This window comes from Felis catus, chromosome C1, assembly GCF_018350175.1.
Source record: "Felis catus isolate Fca126 chromosome C1, F.catus_Fca126_mat1.0, whole genome shotgun sequence".
Lineage (NCBI taxonomy): Eukaryota > Metazoa > Chordata > Mammalia > Carnivora > Felidae > Felis > Felis catus.
The window spans coordinates 199799651-199823251 of NC_058375.1; the positions used below are offsets into that span (position 1 = coordinate 199799651).

A 23601-nucleotide genomic window follows, 5' to 3' on the forward strand; every position below is an offset into this window, starting at 1 on the left:
ATGTCTCTAAATAGTAGAGTTTGAACGTCTCAGATTCCTAAAAATTATAGGCCTATTTAGGATGTCAAAACCATTCTTAGAACCTAGACATGATATCTGTAGTAAGTATCAACAATGCTGTTTTTTTTTTTAATCCAAACTGTTTTAGTAGGAAAATAGAGCTTGCATGAAGAAGCTTAAAAAAAAAAAAAAATCTGTGGGTTTTTCTTTCTTTTCCCATACAAAAACTCATGACAACATTATGGCCATAATGCTGATGCAGTATCATTGTATGGTGTGAAATGTGCCATTCACAAGCACATTCAGGTGGAAGACAGACTTGAGTCCAATACTATTGCCAATATTTTGTTTAATTCATAATCAAAGTTATTTAATTAGCATTAGTAAAAGCATTCTACCAAACAGGGCAAAGGAGAACACCGCCTGTCCAATGCTTTCATTCGGTCACAATCCAATTTGGGGCAAATAAAAAACCTATCTCTAGATAGGTCTTTTCAGTGTTGTCTTTCAATCCACCAGAAAGAACACCCGAAGGTATGGCCTTTCTTTTTTTCTTCAGTTTTATGAAGGAAGGATTTGAAACTGCAAGACGAAGAATTGGACGTGTCAACCAAGTGCTAAGCCAATGCTCACATGTGGAGATAGGTACGATTGTACAGACAGCTGTTGAAAATGGATATGGACTGTAAAATCAGGGACAGATGTACCGATGGGATGCATTTACCATATTACTTTTAGCCTGTCAGTACAGAGGACAGACACGTGACACTGTTTTAGTAATATTTCCACGTGAGCTGACAGTACAGAGTGAAGGCCATGGTTGCCACTCCATTACATACCCATCGCAACAAACAGCATCCCAGTGAAGCACAGAAAGTAAAGCGGTGTTAACAGCAAGCATTTGTCCAAATAGTTGCTTTGACTTCATGGTTTGGGAGAGTATGGTTGGGAGGTCAGAATTAAATCCCAAATGTATCTGACACACTCAACCATCTGGGGATTAAGATATCAATCCCCACTCTCATCGAATCTGCCACTCTTAGGATAACTGCTTATTGTTCCATTACCTGGGATGATGGTATCAGAGATAGGGGCACTTTCCTTGTCATCTTTGACAGTGTAAACACTGACATTGTACTCCAAGCCAGGACTCAGGTTTTCAAAAGTGCAGGAACTCTGATCTGCATGGACCACTTCTTCCAAAGAATATCCCTGTTGGCCATTTGTAGGGGTGGTGGTAATTCTATAGCCAGTAATGTCTAGAGAGGACAGAAAGGAGGAAGTTACTGCACAGAGCATTTGTGACCCAGGCTGAATCAAAGTAGACCCCAATGATGGACCCACAGAAGGGAATGGGGAAAGGACCCAGCATTTATTGAGGACTCTCCTGTTATTCAGTGCTACAACAACCCTTTGAGGCAGGTATTAATATCCTCAGTTTAAAGAAAATCTTGGAATGGGGGAGTGATTACCATAGGCTTGTCTGACTCCTAATCCAGGTTCCTTTTACCACTATACCCTGCTTTGCCTTAACAGATCATCTTCAGGACAGGTGAGGAATCCTCCATTTTACCTGCTTAGTCTGGAATGGTTCTCAACCCTAAGCATATTCCCCAATATGGGCTCTCCTAATTTACAAGGTCTGAACCTATGGGATTTACAGGAAGGGAATAAGGAAAGGAGACAAAGTGAAAAACAAAAGTGGCTATACTTATATTGTATACAAAAAATGCTCACTGTGGAAGATGTGAGGAATCATAGACACTGGGCAGTAAGAGTGTTGAGGGGGAAGAGAGAGACATTCAAATTAAAACAGTGATAATTAGAGATCCACAGGGACCAGACTAAATGAGAAAATATGTTTAAGTTAAACTTACTAAAGGGTGAGGAACAGGCTGGACATGAAAATGGTGTCTAGACAAGAAAGTCCAACTGGATGGAAATAAAGGTTTAGGTCATTACATTTGCTAGTGACCATCCAGACAGGCAGCCTAGACCATCCACGAAGACTAAATGTTAATGATCTGGTTTCAAACAAGCATACGACTTGCCAGCTTAAAGTTTCAAACTGGAGGTCATTTCTGTCTTCCATCACCTTTAGAGTTTTGTGGTGCCTCTCATGACAAAACATTTGTAAAACTTCATTGAATAGTATACTTAGAATCTCTAACAATAGACAAAAAGACATTTCTGCAGTATGATTTCAGCCTTTTTTTTTTTTTCTGGCAATTTTGAGCACCACTGAGCAAAAGGTACCATCCAGAATGGTTTCTGTCAGCCCTCATGATGCCCTACAGCTTGATAAGGGTCTGCCTTGTTCACTTTCCTGTTATCTAAAGACACATGCAGTGAAACACGCTACATGTCACTCTGTGATGTACGCTCACGTACTATATTTTTTATGGAAAGCTGGGTACTTATAATGTTGACCCTTTCTCTCAAAGTTTCCAACACCTTTGTCCTGTGACAGTACCACACAGACTTGCCCTTTGATACATCCCAGGCTTACCTGGAGTGGTGCTCCTCTCCCAGGACACTGTAAGCACACCGGTGTCGGGGTTTGCCTCCAGGTGCAGGTTTGTGGGTGGAGACAATGCTATGCAGAAAAAAGTTTAAGTTACAAGTTAAAGCTAACACCAAGCACTTGACCTGTGGAATGTTTCTTGCTGCCCTTTCCTTCTCTCCCTCCCTTTTTTTCCCTTCCCTCCCCTCCCCTTCCCTTCCTTCTTTCCTCTTTCTTTTTTCTCTCTCCTCTGTCTCCCCCTCCCTCCTTCCATCCCTTCTTTTTAAGAATCAGTAAAAACATAATAGAAGCTATACTATGAAACCATGGTGGACAGCAATTCTCTGAGACCATTTTTTTTTACAATTAACAATTTTGAAATACTATTGACATTCTTTCTGTCTTCCAGTTCATAAATATTTTTGACATTAGAAAGAACAGTTCTGATGTCATGGAATATATGACAAGAGTTGAACTTGCTGCTCCAAATTTAGAAATAGCTAATAAGATAAGGAGACATGGGATCTTCCTCTTACACCGTCATCAGAAGCAAAAAGTGATACTGATATCAGTTATTTTTACAAATTGGAACAGTTTTAAAAGCTAAAAGAAAAGAGGCAAAGGACTCCTCTTACGTGTCACAACTTTCTTTACAATCGGTGTATCTCTCTCCTGCCCATCTCTCAGGACCGAGATGGTGTAAATGTATTCCACGCCTGGAGTCAGGCCAGACACAACGATGCTTCCTGACTCTGAAGTCACTTCTCGTGGTGCTTCCCCTCCCTGGCTTGGTCGTACACCCAGCTAGAAGAAGGAAAGCAAAATAAACACCAAGGGCAAATATTTCCAGAGCTAGGTTACTGCCGAGAGGTTTTGGTCATGCTTTGTATAATGTGAGCTTCTATGCACACTGCATGCTGTGCTTTTATTAGGGAATGAGTTGGCGCCTGCCTTTCGCTCTATTAGATTCTTCAACTGGAAGCTCCCTGGACTGGGGGCGCAAGGTGGGAGAGGTATCTTCCCAAACTGCATTACATTGGCTTGTAATGGAAGTCTCTGGAGAAATGTCATTACATAAGGTTTTGCTTGATAAATAATCTCCTGATATAAACCAGAAGTACACAGAGGCTTGGGGCAACATGGCAACTCATTTCTATTTTCTTTTTTGTCTTTTTATTATTTATTTATTTATTTATTTATTTATTTATTGAGAGAGAGAGAGAGAGAGAGAGAGAGACAGAGTGCAAGCGGGGAAGGGACAGAGAGAGAGGGAGACATAGAATCTGAAACAGGCTCCAGGCTCTGAGCTGTCGGCACAGAGCCTGACGTGTGGCTCGACCATACGGCCGGTGAGATCATGGCGTGAGCTGAAGTCAGATGTTTAACCGACTGAGCCACCCAGGTGCCCCTCTATTTTCTTTTTTGCTGGAAGAAATCCTCTAGCACTCTTTTTAATGAGTTATGAACATTCAATGTAAAGGTTAGTAGAGCCTTTAACATTTTGTACTTCAGAAACATTTCTTTTGAAGAAGTATGTTCATAGCTTAAACTGCAGGACAATATATTACAAAAGAAGAATTAAAATAAATGTGCCCATAATTTTCAATTTTTTAATATTTTATTTCAAAACCTAGGCAATACCGTATCATCAAACAGTGTTCTACTCTAGAGACGTCCTTTGTAGGTTACAAGGCTTCTGAAAGTCAGAATGACACGATTAAGGAGAATTTGAAAGGTAATCTTCAAAAACCGTTTCTCTATATTTAAGTAGCATAATCATCAATATGGCTATTTGCATATTTCAAAAAAGAAGTGACCTTTGGTGTATTTTTTTAAACAAGCTGTCATTGGGATTTAGTCTTGATTTCCAATTATAATAAATATTTCTCTCCCTATACTCTGAATGCCAAAGAAAGGAATTCTTTTAAACATATTCATTTGTATTCATCACTTTCCTAATATCATTACTTTAAAGAACATGAATCCAGATATCTACAGGGAAGACCTTAATCTTAACTTCTATTAAGAAATTCACCCAAGGGGCTTTGAACAAGTTGAGATGAAATGATTGGATGAAAATGTGATTTTTAAGTGACTCTGACTTTAATTGGTCTCTCTAAATGGGTTTTTGTGAACTTGTTGACACCCATTTAGAACAACACAACAAATGGCGTTTCCTTATATATTTTAAAATGCAGTCCCCTGGGGGAAAGGATGGAGAAAATCAGATAACAACAACAGTTCCATACTAATGTTTTATCCTTTTGCGAAGCACTTCCACAGCCTCAGTCCATCCTTCCAGAAATCCAGTGAGGCCACAGTAATGTTATACCTGGACAATGCGGTCAGAGAGGCACAGACAGAAGCAGCGAATAAAACCCAGGTCTCCTGACTCCCAAACATCCTGTTTCTACCACATTCAGAAACATAAGGCCACTTCAGGGCTGTCTCACAAGAGGTTAGGGATATCTGCAATTTACCTTAAAACCAATCCTTGGAGCAGGTGTCCATGTGATCACAATGGTGGTCTCAGTGACCTCTGTGTTGTATGGTGGAACAGAGCCGAGAGGCTGTCCTGTGAAATAGAATCAATGCATGTGTTCAATGTGCTGGAATCACAGACTATTGCACAGAATGCATGTAGCAATTTTTTTGTTTTTGTTTTGTTTTTGTTTTTTCAGAGAAAGAGAGCGAGCGAGAGTGGGGAGAGGGGCAGAGAGAGAGAGAGAACCTCAAGCAGGCTCCACACCCAGCACAGACCCCAATGCAGGTTCAATCCCACAACCCTGGGATCGTGACCCAAACCGAATTCGAGTCATCTGCTCAACCGACTGAGCCACCCAAGCACCCCAGTAACAAGTACTATTATGGAGAACCTCTGTTTACTCAGCTAGTGGATCCTGAATGTAACACCCTCACTGGGTGAGAATTTGGAGTAGGTCAGCGCTTCTCAGTCTTTTCTGTGCCACACAAGTTGTCTGACACCTGGCTAAAATGCAGGTTCTGACTCAGTAGGACTAACATGGGGCTAGAAGTTTGCATTTCTGGAATGCTGATGCTGAGTCCATGCATCGTACTTGAGTGACAAAGAGCTAAGTGACAAAGAAGACACTTTCAAGTCCTTGCAGTCTATGATTTGTGTCTTTTCATCAAGTTTGGGATTTGAGTTTTAGGACAATTAATTTCCCTGGAGAATCCCATTTGAAATATGAAACTGACCACAAATTGATTATCATTCTGCTTTTTAAATCATTAATTTGAGAATAATAGTTAAATTACAGATGAGATCTGAAAATAGCTTTAAGTTGAATTATTCCATAATTATGGTCAATTATTTTTGGTTGCAATAAGAAATGCCACATGAAAGTTAAACAAAATCTGCCACTATAGACACACTTAAAAATTCTAAAGGTTCCTTAAATATGTGATTACCCATTTAGGATAATCAGACTGAAAAAATTTAGTACTCTGCCACTGAAATTAAGAATGATAACAAAAGTTAATTTTGCATCTCCTAACATCCTAACCTCACTGTTATTTCTCTTAATAAAAATATTACTGTAAAAAGAAAAAAACAGAAAAGAGGAGTGCCTGGGTGGCTCAGTTGGTTAAGCGACTGACTCTTGATTTCGGCTCTGGTTATGATCTCATCGTTTGTGAGATCAACTGCACTGAGTGTGGGGCCTGCTTGGAATTCTCTCTCTCCCTCTCTCTCTGCCCCTCCCCGCCTCACATGCACACTCTCTCTTTCTCTCTCCCAAAATAAATAAACATTAAACAAATTTAAAAACAAGAAGAGAAAGGATGAAAGAGTGTGTGTACACAAACTTAAGACAGACATTTTCGGGGTACGAGCGTGGCTCAGTTGGTTAAGCGTTTGACTCTTGGTTTTGGCTCAGGTCATGATCTCACGACCTGAGTCATGAGATCAACTCATGAGTTCGATGAATTCACAACTTCATGAGCTCACAAGTTCGAACCCCACATTGAGCTCTGTGCCAACAGCACAGAGCCTGCTTGGGATTTTCTCTCTTGCTCTCTCTCTGCCCCTCCCCACCTCGCACTGTCTCTGTCTGTAAATAAATAAATAAATAAATAAACTTAAAAAAAAAAAGATAGACATTTTCAACAGTCCTATGAATCTTACTACAGATTTAGAATCTCTAAAATATAATCGGCTGAACAACTAAACCTTGTAATAAGGAAATGAGCATTTCAATAACTGGCTGCTATGGGAAAGGTGAGGTCTCAAAAGCCAAGACATTTGAACAGGGCAAGTGTCAAATTCAAGGGTTTCAAGTGTGTTGCCAGCTCAGAGCACGTGTTTGGTGTCTTCATTATTCCTTCTTTTTTATGTACCAACCAAATTCTGTGCCCACTGGGGGAAACAACTATTAAATGCATTTATGCTAAATTGTGAATGGCTGGTGAGACAGTTATCCCCCAGAGGCACACACATGGAAATTAAAAGTCTCAAGACCCCACTCACTACTCAGCTCCAGTCATTCATCTTCCCTGTGATCACATGGGAATTCAGGCACCATTGCAATTCTTCCTTCCCCCCCCCCCCTCCCCAGTCTGGACTTTAATGTGTGATTTTAAAACTGTTTTGAAAATACTGTGTGGGGGAAAAATAAAATATGTGTGTGGGCTACTTTGTAATTACTTACTCTAATGGCCAAATTGAAGTTCTACTGGTTTAGTGAGCTGTTTCCTAACTATGTTATTATTTCAAGGGTGTTTTGGGGGGAACCAGGATGGGTAATCCATGGTGCCTTCCCAGAGTCTCTGAAATCATACACCACTTGGCTGCTGCTGACTTTGACAAAATGCCGTGGCCAGCCCTGAGTGACCATGTTAATGGCCACCAAAAAAAAAAAAAAATTCAGAAAGCAAGCAGCTTCTTGTACTGAACATCTGTGAAAGCCACAACTTTTTCACAAATTACATTCTTTTCAACTGTCTTGGGCTTCAAGACTGGGTGTTTTCTACTGCTTGAGCCAGCCAGCTAGAATCTTCCTAAGTTTAAGATGATGCTCTCTGCCTGGGAAGACCATTACAGGAAAGTCTCCAAACCACAAACCCACAAACTGATGTCAAACAAAGGATGTGACTGTAGTATGAATTATGGGTTCTGGCAGGTCATACATGAAGAATAGCCTAGCTGTTAAAGAAATAAAATTTGCCCTATTTATAAAGGAATAAGCTGTATTTTCCCCAGAAACAGCCCCCCCACCCCCCCACCCTCACATTTGCTTTTAAGAATTTGGCACAAGTTGTAAAATCCAGAAAAAGTTCTTCCCAGAATTAAGCTTGGTAAGACAGTAAAAAGCTACCGAAACTTACAGCAATTTCAAAAATATGCAAGCCCTACTGATGTTTATAGCCTCAGAGAGTTCTCCAAGTTCAAATGAAGCCGTGGAACTCCCTACTTAAGTAGGTTTATTTAAATTGAAGCTTGGTTGAACTGTTTTCGTTCTCATTCTTCCCTCAATCATCTATTCAGTGAATATTTTTTGAAAGCGTGCTGTGTACAAGGCACTATGTTAACCTTTATCTAATAAAATTAGTTTTGACTATCAGTACTTCCCTTAACTCAAATATAATTTTATTTTATATAAATATACTGTGCAGAGAATAAAAATAACATGTCCAATATATCAAAGTCTCCAAATAGTCTACACTGACCCGCCATACTCTACTTAATTATTGTTAGTACCAGTGAAAATGGTTTTTCTTTCGTGGGCACTCAGTCCAACAAAAGAAACTACACAAAATATGTATCATGTTAAGGAGTGAAAAAGTAAAAATGATAATCTGTAGAATCATATGTGGTCAGAAAAAGGCTAAATCTACTGAAATCTCCATTCTAATTCATGAAGGGCATCTGTAAAGAAATAGATATTTACAAGAAATATAAAACACTGGTTTCGTATTAATGGATTCTAGAGTATCTTAGTAACATGTAACATAAAATAGCAAAATTTAAAGGTTAACTTACAAATAAAAAGACTTCACTTGCTTACAATTAGTAGTTACTTAAGAAAAAGACTCCACTAACAAAAATCATACACCAAATTTAAATGGAATCAAATTTTTGGTAAATTATGAATTCCTACAGGAAAATGAATTTTCTTTGGGAAGTAAATTCCATAGTTATTTACAACTAAACTTATATTCACTTTTTGAATGCTTATTAACGTCTGTATTTTTAAAAGCTTTTAGAAAAATGTAAACTAGTTGATAGTTGTAATATACGTCAAAAAGTGTTACATGCTTCTGTAATTGAAAAGGTCGATTTAAAAATAACCAATAAAGCTAGAAATCAGGGGTCTCATAATTCTTTGTAATATAAATGACAATGTTTTTAATAGAAATCAGTTTATGAATATAGGTCTTTATTGTGATGTAGATACATAGGAGATTTAAGGCCACTTCCTATAAAAGGTTGAATAAAAAAGGATAGATGTGACCAAAAATTGTCAGTATTTTCTTTCTTATTAAGAACTCTTGAAGTGGAACTTCAAGAGTAATTTAAGAAAGATAAAAGGAAAAAAAAAGTTACTCTGTTCCTCAGAAATACTTTGATCTGCTGCAGTCTCATAAAGAAATAATTTCCTGGGGCACCTGGGTGGCTCAGCTGGTTAAGCATCGACTCAGCTCAGGTCACGATCTCATGGCTCATGAGTTTGAGCCCCACATTGGGCTCTGTGCTGACAGCTCAGAGCCTGGAGCCTGCTTTGGATTCTGTGTCTCCCTCTCTCTCTGCCCCTCCCCTGCTCGTGCTCTGTCTCTCTGTCTCTCAAAAATAAGTAAACATTACAAAAATTAAAAAAAAAAAGAAAAATAATTTCCTTATCTTCTCGGTCTGTTGGTTTCCATTCAGTTGGTAAATGTTTTTATTCTACATTTACTGCTATCATTCAACACCCAGAGTATTAGGATGTAGACATAGGTGCTGTTTCCTTGCCTTAGCTAGGATTTGGTAAATTCATTTAATACAATAGCATTCAATTTTCAAATAACTAGGTGCTTTAAACTGTGTTACTCAAAGTGGTCCCAGAGGAAAGAAGAAGCTTGGCAACATTTGTAGTTTAACATGCTGCTACCTTCATCAAGAAAATCTTGCTTCGAAAAATAATCAAGTGAACTGAATGGTGTGTTTCATGATTTATATTATGGCACAAGCTCCTTATTGTCCAATAAGAAACAATTCATGGTTCAAATAGCTGGTCCATGACCACATTTTGAGTAGCACTGGTTTAAATCTTCCTTTTTTTTTTAAGTTTATTTATTTGTTTTGAGAGAGAGAGAGAGAGAGAGAGAGAGAAAGAGCAGAGCAGGGGAGGGGCAGAGAGGGAAAGAGAGGGAGAGAGAATCCCAAGCAGACTCCTCACTGTCAGTGCAGAGTCCGATGTGGGGCTCAAACCCACGAATTGTGAGATCATGACCTGAGCAGAAACCAAGAGTTGGAAGCTCAACCGACTGAACCACCCAGGTGCCCCTTATACTGAGGTTTTTTAAGTTAACTTTTTAAAAGTGGGATGAAGAACAGAGAATGCAAATAAAGGTAAAAGAACCTATGACATCACTAAGAAAAGAGGGTAAACTTTGGCTTACGGGTGGTAAAGACGCCAGTGGCTTTGGGGCTCTGTTGGTTGCCTTTGACAGCCATGAGGGTTGCAGTATACTCAGAGGCAGGCTGCAGATTCCTCAGCGGGTACTGGGAGGCAGAAGGCCCTATGTTGTACTGCTTGGGCTGGCCTCCCCGGGTCAGGGCCACGGTCAGTCGGTACCCGGCTATGCGGGCCCGAGGTGGAGTCCAGGTCACGATGACAGTGGAGTCAGTTTCGTTGGTAAATCGGAGGTTAGTGGGAGCATCCAATTCTAGAAAGAAAAGATAAAACACATCAAGAAATATTTGAACCTTGGTAATGATCATACTGAAACTTAAAAGCCCAGCTGAATTTTCTAAAGATTTCTCAAGGTTGAAACTAAGCAAAAGTCAAAACCTTGGAAATGTTGAGCCATTAAGAAATGGAGTGCTACACAGAACTTTGCAAAACTGTGTCAGTCATGAGAAATTGCTGCTTTTTTTTTCTTTTTTTGCTTGACTTTGATCCTGAGGAAGGTCTAATTTTCCATCCTGACTTTCCCATCACCCTCTGAAATTATACTAACATTATAGAGATAGCATTAAAAATACAAAAACGAAAACACTTGTGAAGGCTACAATTAGACTCTGCTCTGAGCCAAACAGGTTAAGAAATGAGAGATAAGCCCACTAAAATGAGGGAAGACATAACCTCTACAAGGAACAGAAACAGTATTCTCTGCATTTATTGAATGACTAGTCCTTTGCTAGAGAAATAAAAGTAGTTTTCCCATGATTCCTATCAGGTAATAATTATAACATATACATCAGAATCATGGTAAGACACTGGTGAGTGTGCACTATCAGAAAGAATCACACACATCGTGAGTTTCCTTGAGTATGATTACTAGCGGTTTCCCTGCAGTAACTTAAAAACGCTTTTCAGATGAAGGGAATGCTTAGGAGATAGTCAAGGATAATCACGGAAAGAATGGGACATAGAGCCAAAATGCCATTACGTCTTTGTAGATCTAGCTGCATCACTTCCTAGCTCTGGAACTTTACAAATTGCAGAAATTTTTAAGAGCTTCATTCCTTCATGAATCCAATGAGGATAATAAGACCTTCCTCATTAGATCCAAAAGAGTATTAAATATAAGGACAACGCTTGTAAAGAACTGAGCAGAGGACCTGGCACTTAATAAGCAATGTTTCAAGCAATCACTATTCGTAAGTAATTCTCTCATAGAAGGGTTAAGAGCATACATTTCAAGTCTGACGGAGACAAATGTAGTTATAAAAAATACACTCAGGTTTGCAATCCATGTGTCTGTTAGCAAAGAAAATTAGGTTCTCTGAAGTTGTCCTCTCTTAGTGCCATTACGTGGGTGCATGAATTTGGGGCACGGGTTACCATTTAGCATGATGGAGGGGGTCTCAGTTTTGCTTTCAGGTGTGATGGGCTTTACGTCCACTCTGCATTTCCTTATCCACTGGGTATTTCCCTATTTCTAACCATAAACCTAGGAGTAAATGGTTTGCTGCACATGCACCACAGATTGGGAATGAGGGTGGAGGATTCGGGGTGGAGATGGAGGAGAGCAGAACATACTGGTCGTCTGTTCTGCCGTCAGAGGCTTGCTCTCCCTCCCTTGGTTCACAGCGAAGACTTTGAAGTGATAGGTGACCCCGGGGGACAATCCGGTGACCTCTGCAAAGGTGTTCCTGCTAATGGGCAGCCTCTGTCCGTGCTCCCCAGGCAAGTTGACGGGGATCACGTCCACGCGGTAACCCGTCACGGGGCTCTGAGGGGGTGTCCACATGATGGTGATCTTGACGTCAGTCACTTCCACAAACTGCAGGTCCTTGGGTGGGGGAACTTTATCTAACAGACAAGAGCCAACTGGTCAGTCACAATTCCTACTGAAGACTATTGTTTTTTGTTTTCTTTTAAAAGCCAATTTCCTAGATGTATATAAGGAAATTCACAGGGGTTCTCATTCCAAACTAATGCCAAGTTTTGTCTCTTAACTAGAAAATATGATTTTTTTCTTATATTTTCATGGTTCTGACATACTGCTTAGATAGAACATTTGAAGTTTTTATCTAAAATATGTAGGTAAACCGAAGAGTTTCCAACATATTAAGTGTCCTATCAAGTAGTTTAAAATAAACATGCAAAAAATACAGTACAATACAATGCAATACAATGATACAATAATAAAATAAAATAAACCCTTATTGTGACAACAGAAAAAAATGTGGTTTGTATTTTACTGAATCATTTTATAGTATTTCAAAGGAATAGAGAAAGTGAGCCTTAAGTTTCTAGAGAAAAATGTGAAGACGCTAAGGTGTCAGTTTTTATTCGGGAAGGCCAATAGCCAGCTTTGATAAGTCAGTTAATAGTGTGGACATTTCAGTCATATTTCTTAAGTTTAGGGATAAACTAATCTATAAGATCACTTGCATGGAGGAAATGTTGACAGAGACGAAGCAACCCTCCCACAGAAACAACTATTCTTTCGTCTAACATTTCTGGTCCTCCCTAGCAGGCTAAGGAAATGAACACAGTCCAAGGATAGTTTTATTTCTCCAACAAAAGAGCGGTTAGTCGTGTTTCCTCGTTAAGCCCTAAGAGATACAATGCCATAAGAAGTGACTTTAAGTTACCTGAACGCGGGACACCAGTGGTTTCTTGCTGGATGAAAACAGGAGTACTTTCTTGATTTTCTTCCACAGCGTAGATCGTGATGTTATACTGAACTCCAGGTTGCAAGTCACTGAGGGTGACGGAGTTGGCGGTTTCAGGAAGGTTAAGTTCTGTGCTACTACCTTCTACTGATGGCGAGTACACTATTCTGTATCCTGCAGATTCAAGGGGGAAACGTTAGCCACACTGTTTTATGAAACAGAGGTTTCGTAAGTCGTAAATCTCTTATCAGAAAACCCTTAGCATCTTGCTTGATTAGTTAAGAACCAGAGATGTTGCCACTTCTCATAAGGACTATTCAGTACAAAGGTAAAACAAGAGCAGCCGTGCAAACCTTTTTAAATAATAAATATCATCCTTGAAGACCTAATATCCTTAATAAATGTCTATTAGAGATGCCACGAGGTGAAAATACTCATGTTAAAATGATTTCTTCTCTTTGAGCTCCGAGCACTGAAAGCAATTAGTGAACTACCTTGAGCGCAGATTGTCTAGCACTGTCTCTTTCGGAAACTTTAGAGGCAGCTGAGTCACTTAATGAGCTAAGAAGGCAACTGAGCTACCTCTTTAAGAATAAGTCTTAGAATGAGGTTTTCAGAAAAATTAACTCTCTTCGGCCTCAGAAATGCCTGGTTAAATAAGTCCATGAGCTGGCATTAGAAATTGTGTGTGTTGGGGAGCCTGGGTGGCTCAGTCGGTTGAGCGTCCAACTTCAGCCTGGGTCATGATCTCGCAGCTGACGAGTTCGAGCCCCACGTCGGGCTCTGTGCTGACAGCTTAGAGCCTAGAGCCTCCTTCAGATTCTGTGCCTTCCTCTCTCTCTGCCTCTCCCCCACTCATGCTCTGTCTCTCTCTGTCTCAAAAATAAAGATAAACATTAAAAAAAATTTAAGAAATTGTGTGTGTGTGTGTGTGTGTGTGTGTATGGGGTCAATAAAATGGATATGACGGGAAATGATCTGTAAGAAAATTGAGCTGTAAGCCTTGATTATAATCACATTGTGAATTACTATTACACACACACACACGTACCCCTCTACCCTAGACTAGTAATTATGCAGAAGATTTACGTGACCTCCCTGTCCACAGGTTAGAATTGGCCACCTCGCCACCTATGCCATCAAGACTAACATGGAAGCCAGGGAGAGGAGGCCAAGCTCACCTGTAATGGGTGCCTGGGGTCTGCTCCAGCGAACAACAATCGAGGTGTCATCAACTCGGTCCACGGCAGGGTCAGGAGGCGCATCAGGCGCTAACAACAAAAAGAAAAGGGCAAATGAGGAAAACAGTCAGGAAATATCACTCTAGGCCTGTTCTACAGACAAACAATTCTTCTCACAGCATGTAGTACACATGTACCTGTTGTCTGTGAAGTAGACAGGATCAGACTCTGCTCTCCTTCTTCAGATATCTGATAGACATTTACAATGTATTTTCGTCCAGGAAGCAGGTCAGGGATGCTCACAGAAGTGGCCGTGCTTGGAAGATCTTTAAAGTAAAAAAGGAAAGGTTACCAATCAGAGCAAACCAATCCCTCAAATCACTCCACAACCTATAAAGGGGATATTTTTAAAACTGTACATTCATAAGGGAAGGGGAAAGTCTAGAAGGAAATGTACTAAAGGGTAATCGATAATTATCAATACATTATGAGATTTTTCTTTTGTTTACCATTTTTTTCTGAATTTTTTCTCTGAAGATATATAATTTTTGTAATCCACCCCCAAATTTATAAAAACAGCTCTCTGTAGTTAAAAGTCAGGGTAGCGGTTATGGTCAGGGGACGAGGGGGTGTGGGGTAGGAGGGATGATCTTTTTTTTTTAAGTTTATTTATTTTGAGAGAGGGGGAGAGAGAGAAAGAGAGCGTGAGTGGGGGTGGGGCAGAGAGAGGAGAAGAGGGAGAGAATCGAGAGCAGGCTCTGCTAACAGCACAGAACCCAACTCAGGGCTTGATCCCACGAACTGTGAGACCATGACCTGAGCTGAAATCAACAGTCAGAAGCTTAACCAACTGAGCCACCCAGATGCCCCTGAGTGTTCTTTTTCTTAATCTGGGTGCTGCTCACATGGATGTCCTAACTTCATAAAAATTCATCAAGCTGTATGCCTATGATATATTATACTACAATAAAGTTTTTAAAAAGCCCCTAACCATGAGAATTTGAAAAGCATGAGTACACCCCCAAAGGCTAACATTTTCTGCTGTGGTCCTCATACTGGCAATCACTTCCCTGGAGAAAACACTGTGGTTGTACAGACTTGTGCCCAGGCAAACGGGTAAGGCAGCTCACACTGGGACCAGGAAAATGTGAGCATGGCTCAGGAAAAATCCAAGCTCAGTTCTAGAAAGGGTCAGCTGTTCTCCTTCCTCACATTGGAAGTTTGTTCGGTCTGAGCTGTCAAGTAGTTCCAAAACTCAATGAACACCTTCTTGGAGGTCCCCCAACCCACATACACATAGAGTCACCATCAGCCACTCAAAAGCTGTCATGGCAACACATTTAGCTTACCAAGGTACTGTGGTTCATCTCCCTCCTCACTTAGCTCGTATTCCACACGGAATCCTGACACGGTGTCTGATGCCGAGACCCATGAGACCACAAAGCTGCTGGCCGTGATTTCGGTCACAGATTCAGAAGTGGCCACAACGGGAGAAAGGGGTGTCGTCTCTCCTGTCACAGTGTTGCCTAGACAGCCACGGGAAGGGGAGAGGGAGCCTTCAGCCATCAAGAAAATGTCCTACTGTCATCTACAGAACACCGTTTTTTAAAAACAGTATTGGGGCCATCCATGGAAGAATAGGACTTGAGAAGCAAACCACTCCCTGAGGACAGCGCAGCTCTGAGGAACACAGGCATGGGCATGAGGATGGCTCGGGTACGTACTAGTCACTGCTGTGCTCGTGCTGGTGGTGGTGAAGTCAAAGCGTGTCACCTCTCTGTGGCCATAGTGCTGAACACTGATGAGCTGTCCCTCATATACCACACCTGGGGTCAGGCCTTTGATGGTGTAGGAATTCAAGTGGCCAGGAATGGTGGCTTCCTTCCAACCGCGTGGAGAATTTTTCTAAAGATTTAAAAGAAAAAAATCACATAAGTATTCACAAGGGTGAACATTCAGAGATGATCATGAGTAATCTTCAAAGAACGAAGGACCTGTGCAGCTCCATTGTGGAGGAAAATCGTGGAAAACAAATCAGAATAGGGACCTGTAGCAGAGTTTAATGTCAATAATAATTATTAGTATGGCTAATATTTACTGATAGCTTATTGTGTACCACACCCTGTGCTTTTACTTGCATTCTCTCATTCAGTCTTCATCTCTCCCTTCTCCAACTTCATGGTATAAATGCCCTCATTTTACGGGTGAAGAAACAGTTATATGACATGCCCAAGGTCACACAGTCACAGGCACAGGGCACCTTCCTTTTTGCCAGACGAATTTATTTCATATTAGCAAGAAAATACGATGAGCCTAAGTTTTGCCTCTCCCATTTTTTAAATGTCTATGATGCACAGAGATATATTCTTTTCTTAGGTGGGAAACGGCCAGATATTCTACTTCTCACTTAGTAGGATACAAATTTCTTGCCTTGCGGAAATAGTCAAAGATATAATATTACTTTGTGACTCAGTTCCTGCAACCATCACATATAAGGTTCAGCTGGTCTGGCTGTATGACTCATTCTTGGATATGATTTACCCCATCAAAAGCAGTTAGCCAACTTTGGGCAAGACTGCAGAAGAATGTGATTTCGGTTTATTTAATCTTTGCTTCCAGTTTACATTTCACATCCGTCCAGCTTCATTAATATGTCATGGATCACAAAACTCATTGCAGTAAAATGTGTGGAAAAGAAACACACTTACTTCAAACAAGATGAGATCCTTTTAAGTGTAAATATTCTAAGCTAAGTCAAAATACATTTTTAATGCCCAGTGACTTTTTAAAATTATCCAATCAACCAGTTCCTCAATAATTCAAATACTCAAGTGTCCATTTATATACATATATATTTAATTTTTAATGCTAATTTATTTTTGAGAGAGGGAGAGAGAGTGTGAGTGGGGGAGGGGCAGAAAGAGAGGGAGACACAGAATCCGAATCTGCGCTGTCAGCACAGAGCTGGATGCAGGGTTCGAACTCACTAACTGTGAGATCATGACCTGAGCTGAAGTCGGACGCTTAACCGACTAGTCACTCAGGCACCCCCATTTATATTTTTGAAATAAATGAAATGGATCATAGTATATTTTAAATTTAAATTTTAACTCAAGTACGTTGAAAAAAATCTCAAATTAGTCATTACGATTAGATCAGATTTCATGATAACTGTTTTATTCAATTCTAGAAGGTTAGGCATCAGAAGAAAGTATTCAAAAATACACTCTTGGATAATATCCATTGAGGAAAAGCCTGAAAATTCTTCATCGTTAAAAATCTTAAAGAAATTAATCACTGCTGCTTCTTTGAAGATTTTCCAATTCAATGTACATCTTATTACTTCCCTATAAATGTCCCTATTACAGTGATCTCACGCAATACTTCAGAATTAGTTTTAAAGTAAATAAAACTGGGAGTGAGATGTAAAGATGAGAGACAAGAAGGTATTGGAGGGGAAAATATAGTAATCCCATTGGCTAACATCACTAAATGCAAAGTTCTGGAAATGGCTGCTCCGGACACTATGACAAGAATACTGAGTATGCTACAAACAAGAATGCTTTTGGGGCACCTGTGTGGCTCAGTTGGTTAAGCATCTCTTTGTTTCAGCTCAGGTCATGATCTCATGGTTGATGAGTTCAAGCCCCATGTCCGGCTTTGTGCTGACAGCTCAGAGCCTGGAGCCTGCTTTGGATTTTGTGTCTCCCTCTCTCTGCCTCTGCCCTGTTCATGCTCTCTCGCTCTCTCTCTCTCTCTCTCTCTCTCTCTCTCTGTCTCAAAAATAAACATTTAAAAATTTTTTTTAAAAAAGAATGATTTCACAGCTTGAATTTTTCCCAAAGAGTTTAAATACAATTGCCTGAGTTGGTCCAGCATTTTGTTTTATTTTGTTTTTAATTGCTAGGATTTAACAGCTGTGACTAAAAGTGGACATTTTTTTTCCTGGGTTTAAAAGAGTGTTTCTTAAGTTATGAGTCATGAATTTTGGAGATCTAACAGGCAGGTTTGAAGGGTAAGAAATCCTAAAATTTACTAGATCAACATCTTCCTCAGTATGATTTCTTCAATTTCTAGATGCTTCTCATTAAAAACTCAGAAGGTTCACTTTTTAAACAAGCCAACTATCACCCCTCATTTTCTTCCCTGGAATCATCTCTTTTCCCCCTCTACCTAAATAACTTCAGAGAAACAAAAGTAAGATTTTAAGAAGTGATCCCTTAAAAAGTGAACCTCTATAGCTAAATATTAATTTTTTCAAATCACGGAAATGATGCCAAAACTGTCTTCCTCTGACAGAGGTGCAAGATATACGAAGCCTTTAGATTCCCTTCCCATATTGGGGAAGGGTTGTTTCAGACATTATCATCTCTAATTCCTTGTTAAGAAGATCTTTCTAAATAACAAATCTTTCTAAATCCTTCTAAATACCAAAAAAGCTAAATCTATATATCAAATCACAGATAGTTCATCAGATCAGTTGGCTCGAAAGCTGGAAAACAAGTATGTAGAATGTGTTTGTTTCAGAACACTCAATGTCCCGTTTGTTCGTGGGATACTCACAGGTTTCCATCTGAGAATGTACTTGGAAATGTGAGATGGCTCTGGTGCATTCCACTGGATGGGGTGAGAATTGGGCTGACTGGGGGTCTCAGTGATGATGACTTGGACAGGGCCAGTTGTGCCTGAAAATGAGAATGTGAGATTTGGTGATCTTGGGTATTTACTTGCTTCAACTTAAAGTTAGTGCACGTGGATGGCCATCATTAAAAGATAGTTTTGCTTATCAGTAAGGGTGAGTATAGTTAAAAAAAATTCTGGGATTACTTTTTTACATATTGTCCTTGGAAATCAATGCAATAAAATCCTTTTTAGTCAATAAGTCATTTTCGTTCACATGAGAAATGCAAATAGAACTTGTTTATAGCAAATAAAATAAAATTTGAAAAATGCCTTAGTTTTATTTTGTCTCCATTTTCAAAATAAGAATTGAGAAAATTGCCAAACTACCCTAACCCAAATAAAGTAACAAAGAACCCAAACTCCCATTTATTTATCATACTAAGCTTCTTTAAAACAAATTCTCATTTGTGAAGCTTTTCATCTAGAATGAATCCACCCACTAAGAAGGAAACAACATTCTAAAGGTCATATGACATGATATAAAACACCCATATTTCTAAATGGAGTAGAATCCCAGATGAATACACAAAAGCAGTAATTACAGGTTCAGTTTTATTTCTTATCAGCCTACGCATCCCATTAGGGAAAAAGTTTTCATTTTATTTTTACTTAGTAAGTATACTCTAAAATCATATCACTGATGGGCCACGTTATTAAGAGATCAAACTTTTTTTTTTTTGAAAAGCAATTATCAGCTGAAATGACAGGTTGAAGTATATACTAAATTCAGTATTTCCACATCTCAGTATGTATGATTGTTTCCTACAAAATTTAAAGTATGTTTTTTTAAAGAAAAAACAATATAAGGAAAATGGAATTAATTTCTTAATAGTGTAGACTCCACTTAGGATAATAATGAATTACCTAGAAAATTTATGCTTGCTGAGCAGAACACATCTTTTCCCTAAACACTGTCTTTTTCATGATGTCAATGTTCAACTTTTTTGAAATGAAAACAAAGTTTCTTGTCATAACCTTTCCAAGAATTTCTAACTGCCACTCTATCAAAGACAGCAAAATTTTGCAAGTTTAGTAAAGTATTTCACCAGATTGTTAACAGATTTAGGTTTTCTGAAAGCTCTTAGGAAAAAAAAATATTGATTTTCAAACCTAATTATCTTTGCTGTCAAATTCTCTTTGAAAACAAAGTTTTCTATAGGAGAACAAATATATAACTTGCATCTCTGTGTAGACTTAAAAGTTTTACAATAATATGCTCACTTCCACACTGAGAATAATTCAAAGTGGTTGAAAACTAACAAGTTAAGATTCTTTGAATCTTAATTTCATTTAATGCACCTATTTCTAAGCCACATAAATATCAAAATCCATGTACAGAATTCTTAGTTTTCTATAATTCCATGTCACTCTTTGAATTACTCCTTCTGTTCATGAAGCTCCTCAAAAATACAAATAAATTTTTAAAGACAAATGGTGAAGCAAAATGTTAGAGATGTGACTTCTGTGAACATCAGTAAATACAGGAATATCAGGTCCTTAAATTATTTACAATAATTGGCATAAGGTTGTTCAAATATCAGTCCTTTAAGGAATTCCTACTATAATTTCCTTAGGTAAAGAGACCTCTGATATGTATATTATTTAGTTTGGCAGTCATGATTTTGAGGGAGGAAAAGGTTTATGATGCCATAGAATGTACAACACCAAGAGTGATCCTTCATGTAAACCAAAGACCTGGGGTGAAAATGGTGTCTTGATGCAGGTTTATTGATTGTAACAAATGCACTGCTTGGGTCGGAATGTTTGTAATAGGGGAGGCTGGGCATGTGTGGGGCAGGGGCTATACGGGAAGCTCTGTATCTTCCTTTCAATTTTTGCTGTGAACCTAAAACTGCTCGAAAAAAAATTAGCTTTTAATTAAAAGAAAAAGTTTATGATGGTTGAATGTCTATTAAGTTTTAGAAAGACAAGACAAATGACAATTACTGTCCACCTTTAACCCTAATCCTGTTCCTGGGTCCACAAGGTAATAAACGAGAGGGGAGGGAAACAAAAAAGGTGACTCACTCATTTTTACCTCAGTGATGGAGCAAAACTACAGAAGTTTTTTCTCTTTCTAAACTTTCAAGCACTGATTTGAAATTGTAGGTTTTAAATTTTAGGCTTGTACCATAGACCACTGAACATCAGTGTGGATTTCATGCATTTAGTGTATTTTTTATCAGAAAGTAAAGAGCCCGTGTCCATCATTTGTAAGGCCAACTAAATTCTGGTTACCACCAGACTTGAATCTACATATGATTTGAAGACAGGACATCTGAAAATTCTGACATCATTTACATTGGTTAGATTTGGTAAAACTAAAATTAACCTAACTGGTATATACTAGCAATTACCAGTAAAAACCTTACTCCCTCTCTTATTCAATCTGGTCAGGCTAACCATAAAATAGTTAAGTAAAGATATGACACAATGTGTATGCTTTTAAAATCAGTTTAAAATAAGGCCGAAATGAATCATTTCCAGGAACGATGACCCTGGGGAAGTTAAATATTTATGAGTTTGTGACTCAGTCCTTTTTTCTCTATTTTGTTTGCTGAGATCTGTGCTTCCCTGGCTGTTTATTGACAAACCAAATGCCTCTTATCTTCTCTGAGTTTGAACAACTCCACCAAATCCTCTGTAGACGGGAGCAAACAGGGCAAGGCTCAGAGACAGTCTACTGGTCATCTGTGGTTCCTTTATTCTCCCCAACCTCATGAAGCCCCGCGCGCTAGGCATGAACCACTGAGCAAACCAGGCATGGAGATAAGCACCCAACCACGTACTGAGGGCAAACACCAATCCCCTCTCCAAATCTCCTTCTCTGTGTTCCCTGAGCATTCTTCTTACCCTTTTTAAAAAATAGGAACAAAGTCAACAAGTAAACTCCAAAGCAGAAGGCTTCCTTCCCATGTAGATTTCACCCCTGTCCGGTTCACCTAAATGCTTCCAGCGAGCAGTTTTGTGAATAGGCTCATTGTAAAAGGGTGAGAAAAATTTTTTTCTCTAAATCATTGAGGGTGATTTTCAACAAGTTGCCACAACAATAACAACCATAAACATAGAAACTCAGGAGCATTTCTTTAGAAGGCTCTACCCTTTAGTTGCCTCATTAAAGGAAAAAATATATATATATAATTTCTGAACTTAAGGTTCTTCTGCAATCAGATATTTTAAACGTTATTAAATAAAAAATATATATTTTAAGTGATTCCTACACCTAAATTCACCATGAATACAATTTAAGAGCCAGGTCAATTTGTGCTGTGAGCTTGTTTAAGCAAAGTCACCTTGTACGGCCCTGGCAGTGACTGAGGACTGGGGAGAGCAGTGTTTCTTCCGAGTTTGTTGGAAGGGTGTATCTGGACGGTTAGTGTTTAGGATCAGAGATTGTTAGGTTGTTTGTGCAGAAGGAACTTTAAAGGCAATCAACTTTAATATCCCCATTTTACAGATGAGAAACTAGTGAGTGAAGCTTGACATGGAACTCTTTCACAGCCTATAGCCAGGACCCATGTCTTGGCAAACTCTACCTTTGGCCAAATTGTTCCATATCCTGTTGTCTGTGATAGCGAATATGTGTAATAAGAGATACTAATCTCTTATGACATTATGGAGGGATTTAGTTTACTTAATCTTTTTCTCTTTGTTTATTTTTGAGAGAGAGAGAGAGAGAGAGAGAGAGAGAGAGAGAGCACAAGCAGGGAAGGGGCAGAGAGAGAGGGGGACAGAAGATACCAAGAAGACTCCTCACTGATAGCAAAGAGTCTGACATGGGCCTCAAACTCACAAATCATGAGATCATGACTGGAGCCAAAGGCAGACACTTAACTGACTGAGCTACCCAGGTGTCCCTAGTTCACTTAATCTTAATTTCTGTCATAGGCAGAATCTGATGCTCTCCCAACTTCTTTTTGTTTCTGAATGTGGCCCATGTTTCAGGTCTAAGGGTAACAGAGGCCTAGGAGGCTTTGCAGCTTAGTAGTTGCTCAAATAACTGGTGCCTAAAAATTTGAGCTTCATAATTCACTGTGTCTTATTATAATCACTCAGTGAAAATTAAATTTAAAAAATGTTTTTTTTGTCTAAAATGAATTAATCACACCTCCAGCTAGGCATTATGTCCTGTGACCTAAAAAAAAAAAAAAAAAAAAAAAAACGAACCCAGCAATAAACATTTGAGAATATTTGAACTGCGTAGGCAGAAAATTGACCAAATTACTCAACTGTTGACCCAGGATACTTTGTTCTAGACTCCAACTGATCAAACAAATGAAAATTTTGACACAAAGAAGCCCCAGATGAAATGGTGAGCGAACACACATACCCTATATTGTATTTCACATAATCTCTCTAGGCAACCTTTCTGTTAAGAGCCGTAACATACAACCCCACACGTTACCTCCAGTATAGTTCACAGTATGGTTTCTATTTCCACGTGGGGACGTGAGATGAAATTAGCCAGAGTGTTTTAACCTAATGGAACGCTCTACAGTGTTCAGAAACAAATTTACACACAGGCACATTTTCACAGCTGAGCACACCTTTAACTTGATGGAGGAGAAAGGAAAATTATTTTAGTCAAAAATCTGATTATTAGAGACAAGAGAAAAAGATAGAAAATAGAGAGGAGGCCAATGCAGGCATCAGAGTATTAAAAACACTGATGCTGCTCTGTTTTGGAAACTCCGTTAAAGACTCTCAGTTTGCATTAAGAAAGGTACTTACCTGGATAGGTCTGCAAAGGTTGGCAATGCCACTCCCCGATGCCACGGCCATAGCAGTAGCACTGGTACCTGACACCATGCACGTACTTCTCCCAGGAGTCTCCAATTTGATAAAATGTTCGGGTTTCTGAATCCTGGCATTGGTCTAAAATATAAACAAGTAGAAGAAGCAGCATTGAAGACATGGAGGTACAAATTTAATTTCAGTGTGCTAGA

The 23601-nt window shown here is 39.1% G+C and overlaps 1 protein-coding gene across 12 annotated transcripts in view; it reads right to left on the reverse strand.

Annotated features, from left to right (window-relative positions):
• Positions 1–23601, reverse strand: part of FN1 (fibronectin 1) — a 69665-nt gene that overhangs the window by 29350 nt on the left and 16714 nt on the right. For all 12 annotated transcript variants that reach the window (XM_003991120.5, XM_006935539.4, XM_003991119.6 and 9 more), the window contains exons 12-24: positions 23387–23530; positions 18536–18657; positions 15697–15877; positions 15322–15498; positions 14170–14298; positions 13973–14062; positions 12771–12965; positions 11710–11982; positions 10124–10390; positions 4984–5078; positions 3139–3307; positions 2510–2596; positions 1068–1259 (exon numbers count right to left, since the gene is read on the reverse strand). In XM_003991120.5, the coding sequence (XP_003991169.1) occupies positions 1068–1259; positions 2510–2596; positions 3139–3307; positions 4984–5078; positions 10124–10390; positions 11710–11982; positions 12771–12965; positions 13973–14062; positions 14170–14298; positions 15322–15498; positions 15697–15877; positions 18536–18657; positions 23387–23530 (2121 nt within the window). The remainder of the gene's footprint in view (positions 1–1067; positions 1260–2509; positions 2597–3138; positions 3308–4983; positions 5079–10123; positions 10391–11709; positions 11983–12770; positions 12966–13972; positions 14063–14169; positions 14299–15321; positions 15499–15696; positions 15878–18535; positions 18658–23386; positions 23531–23601) is intronic.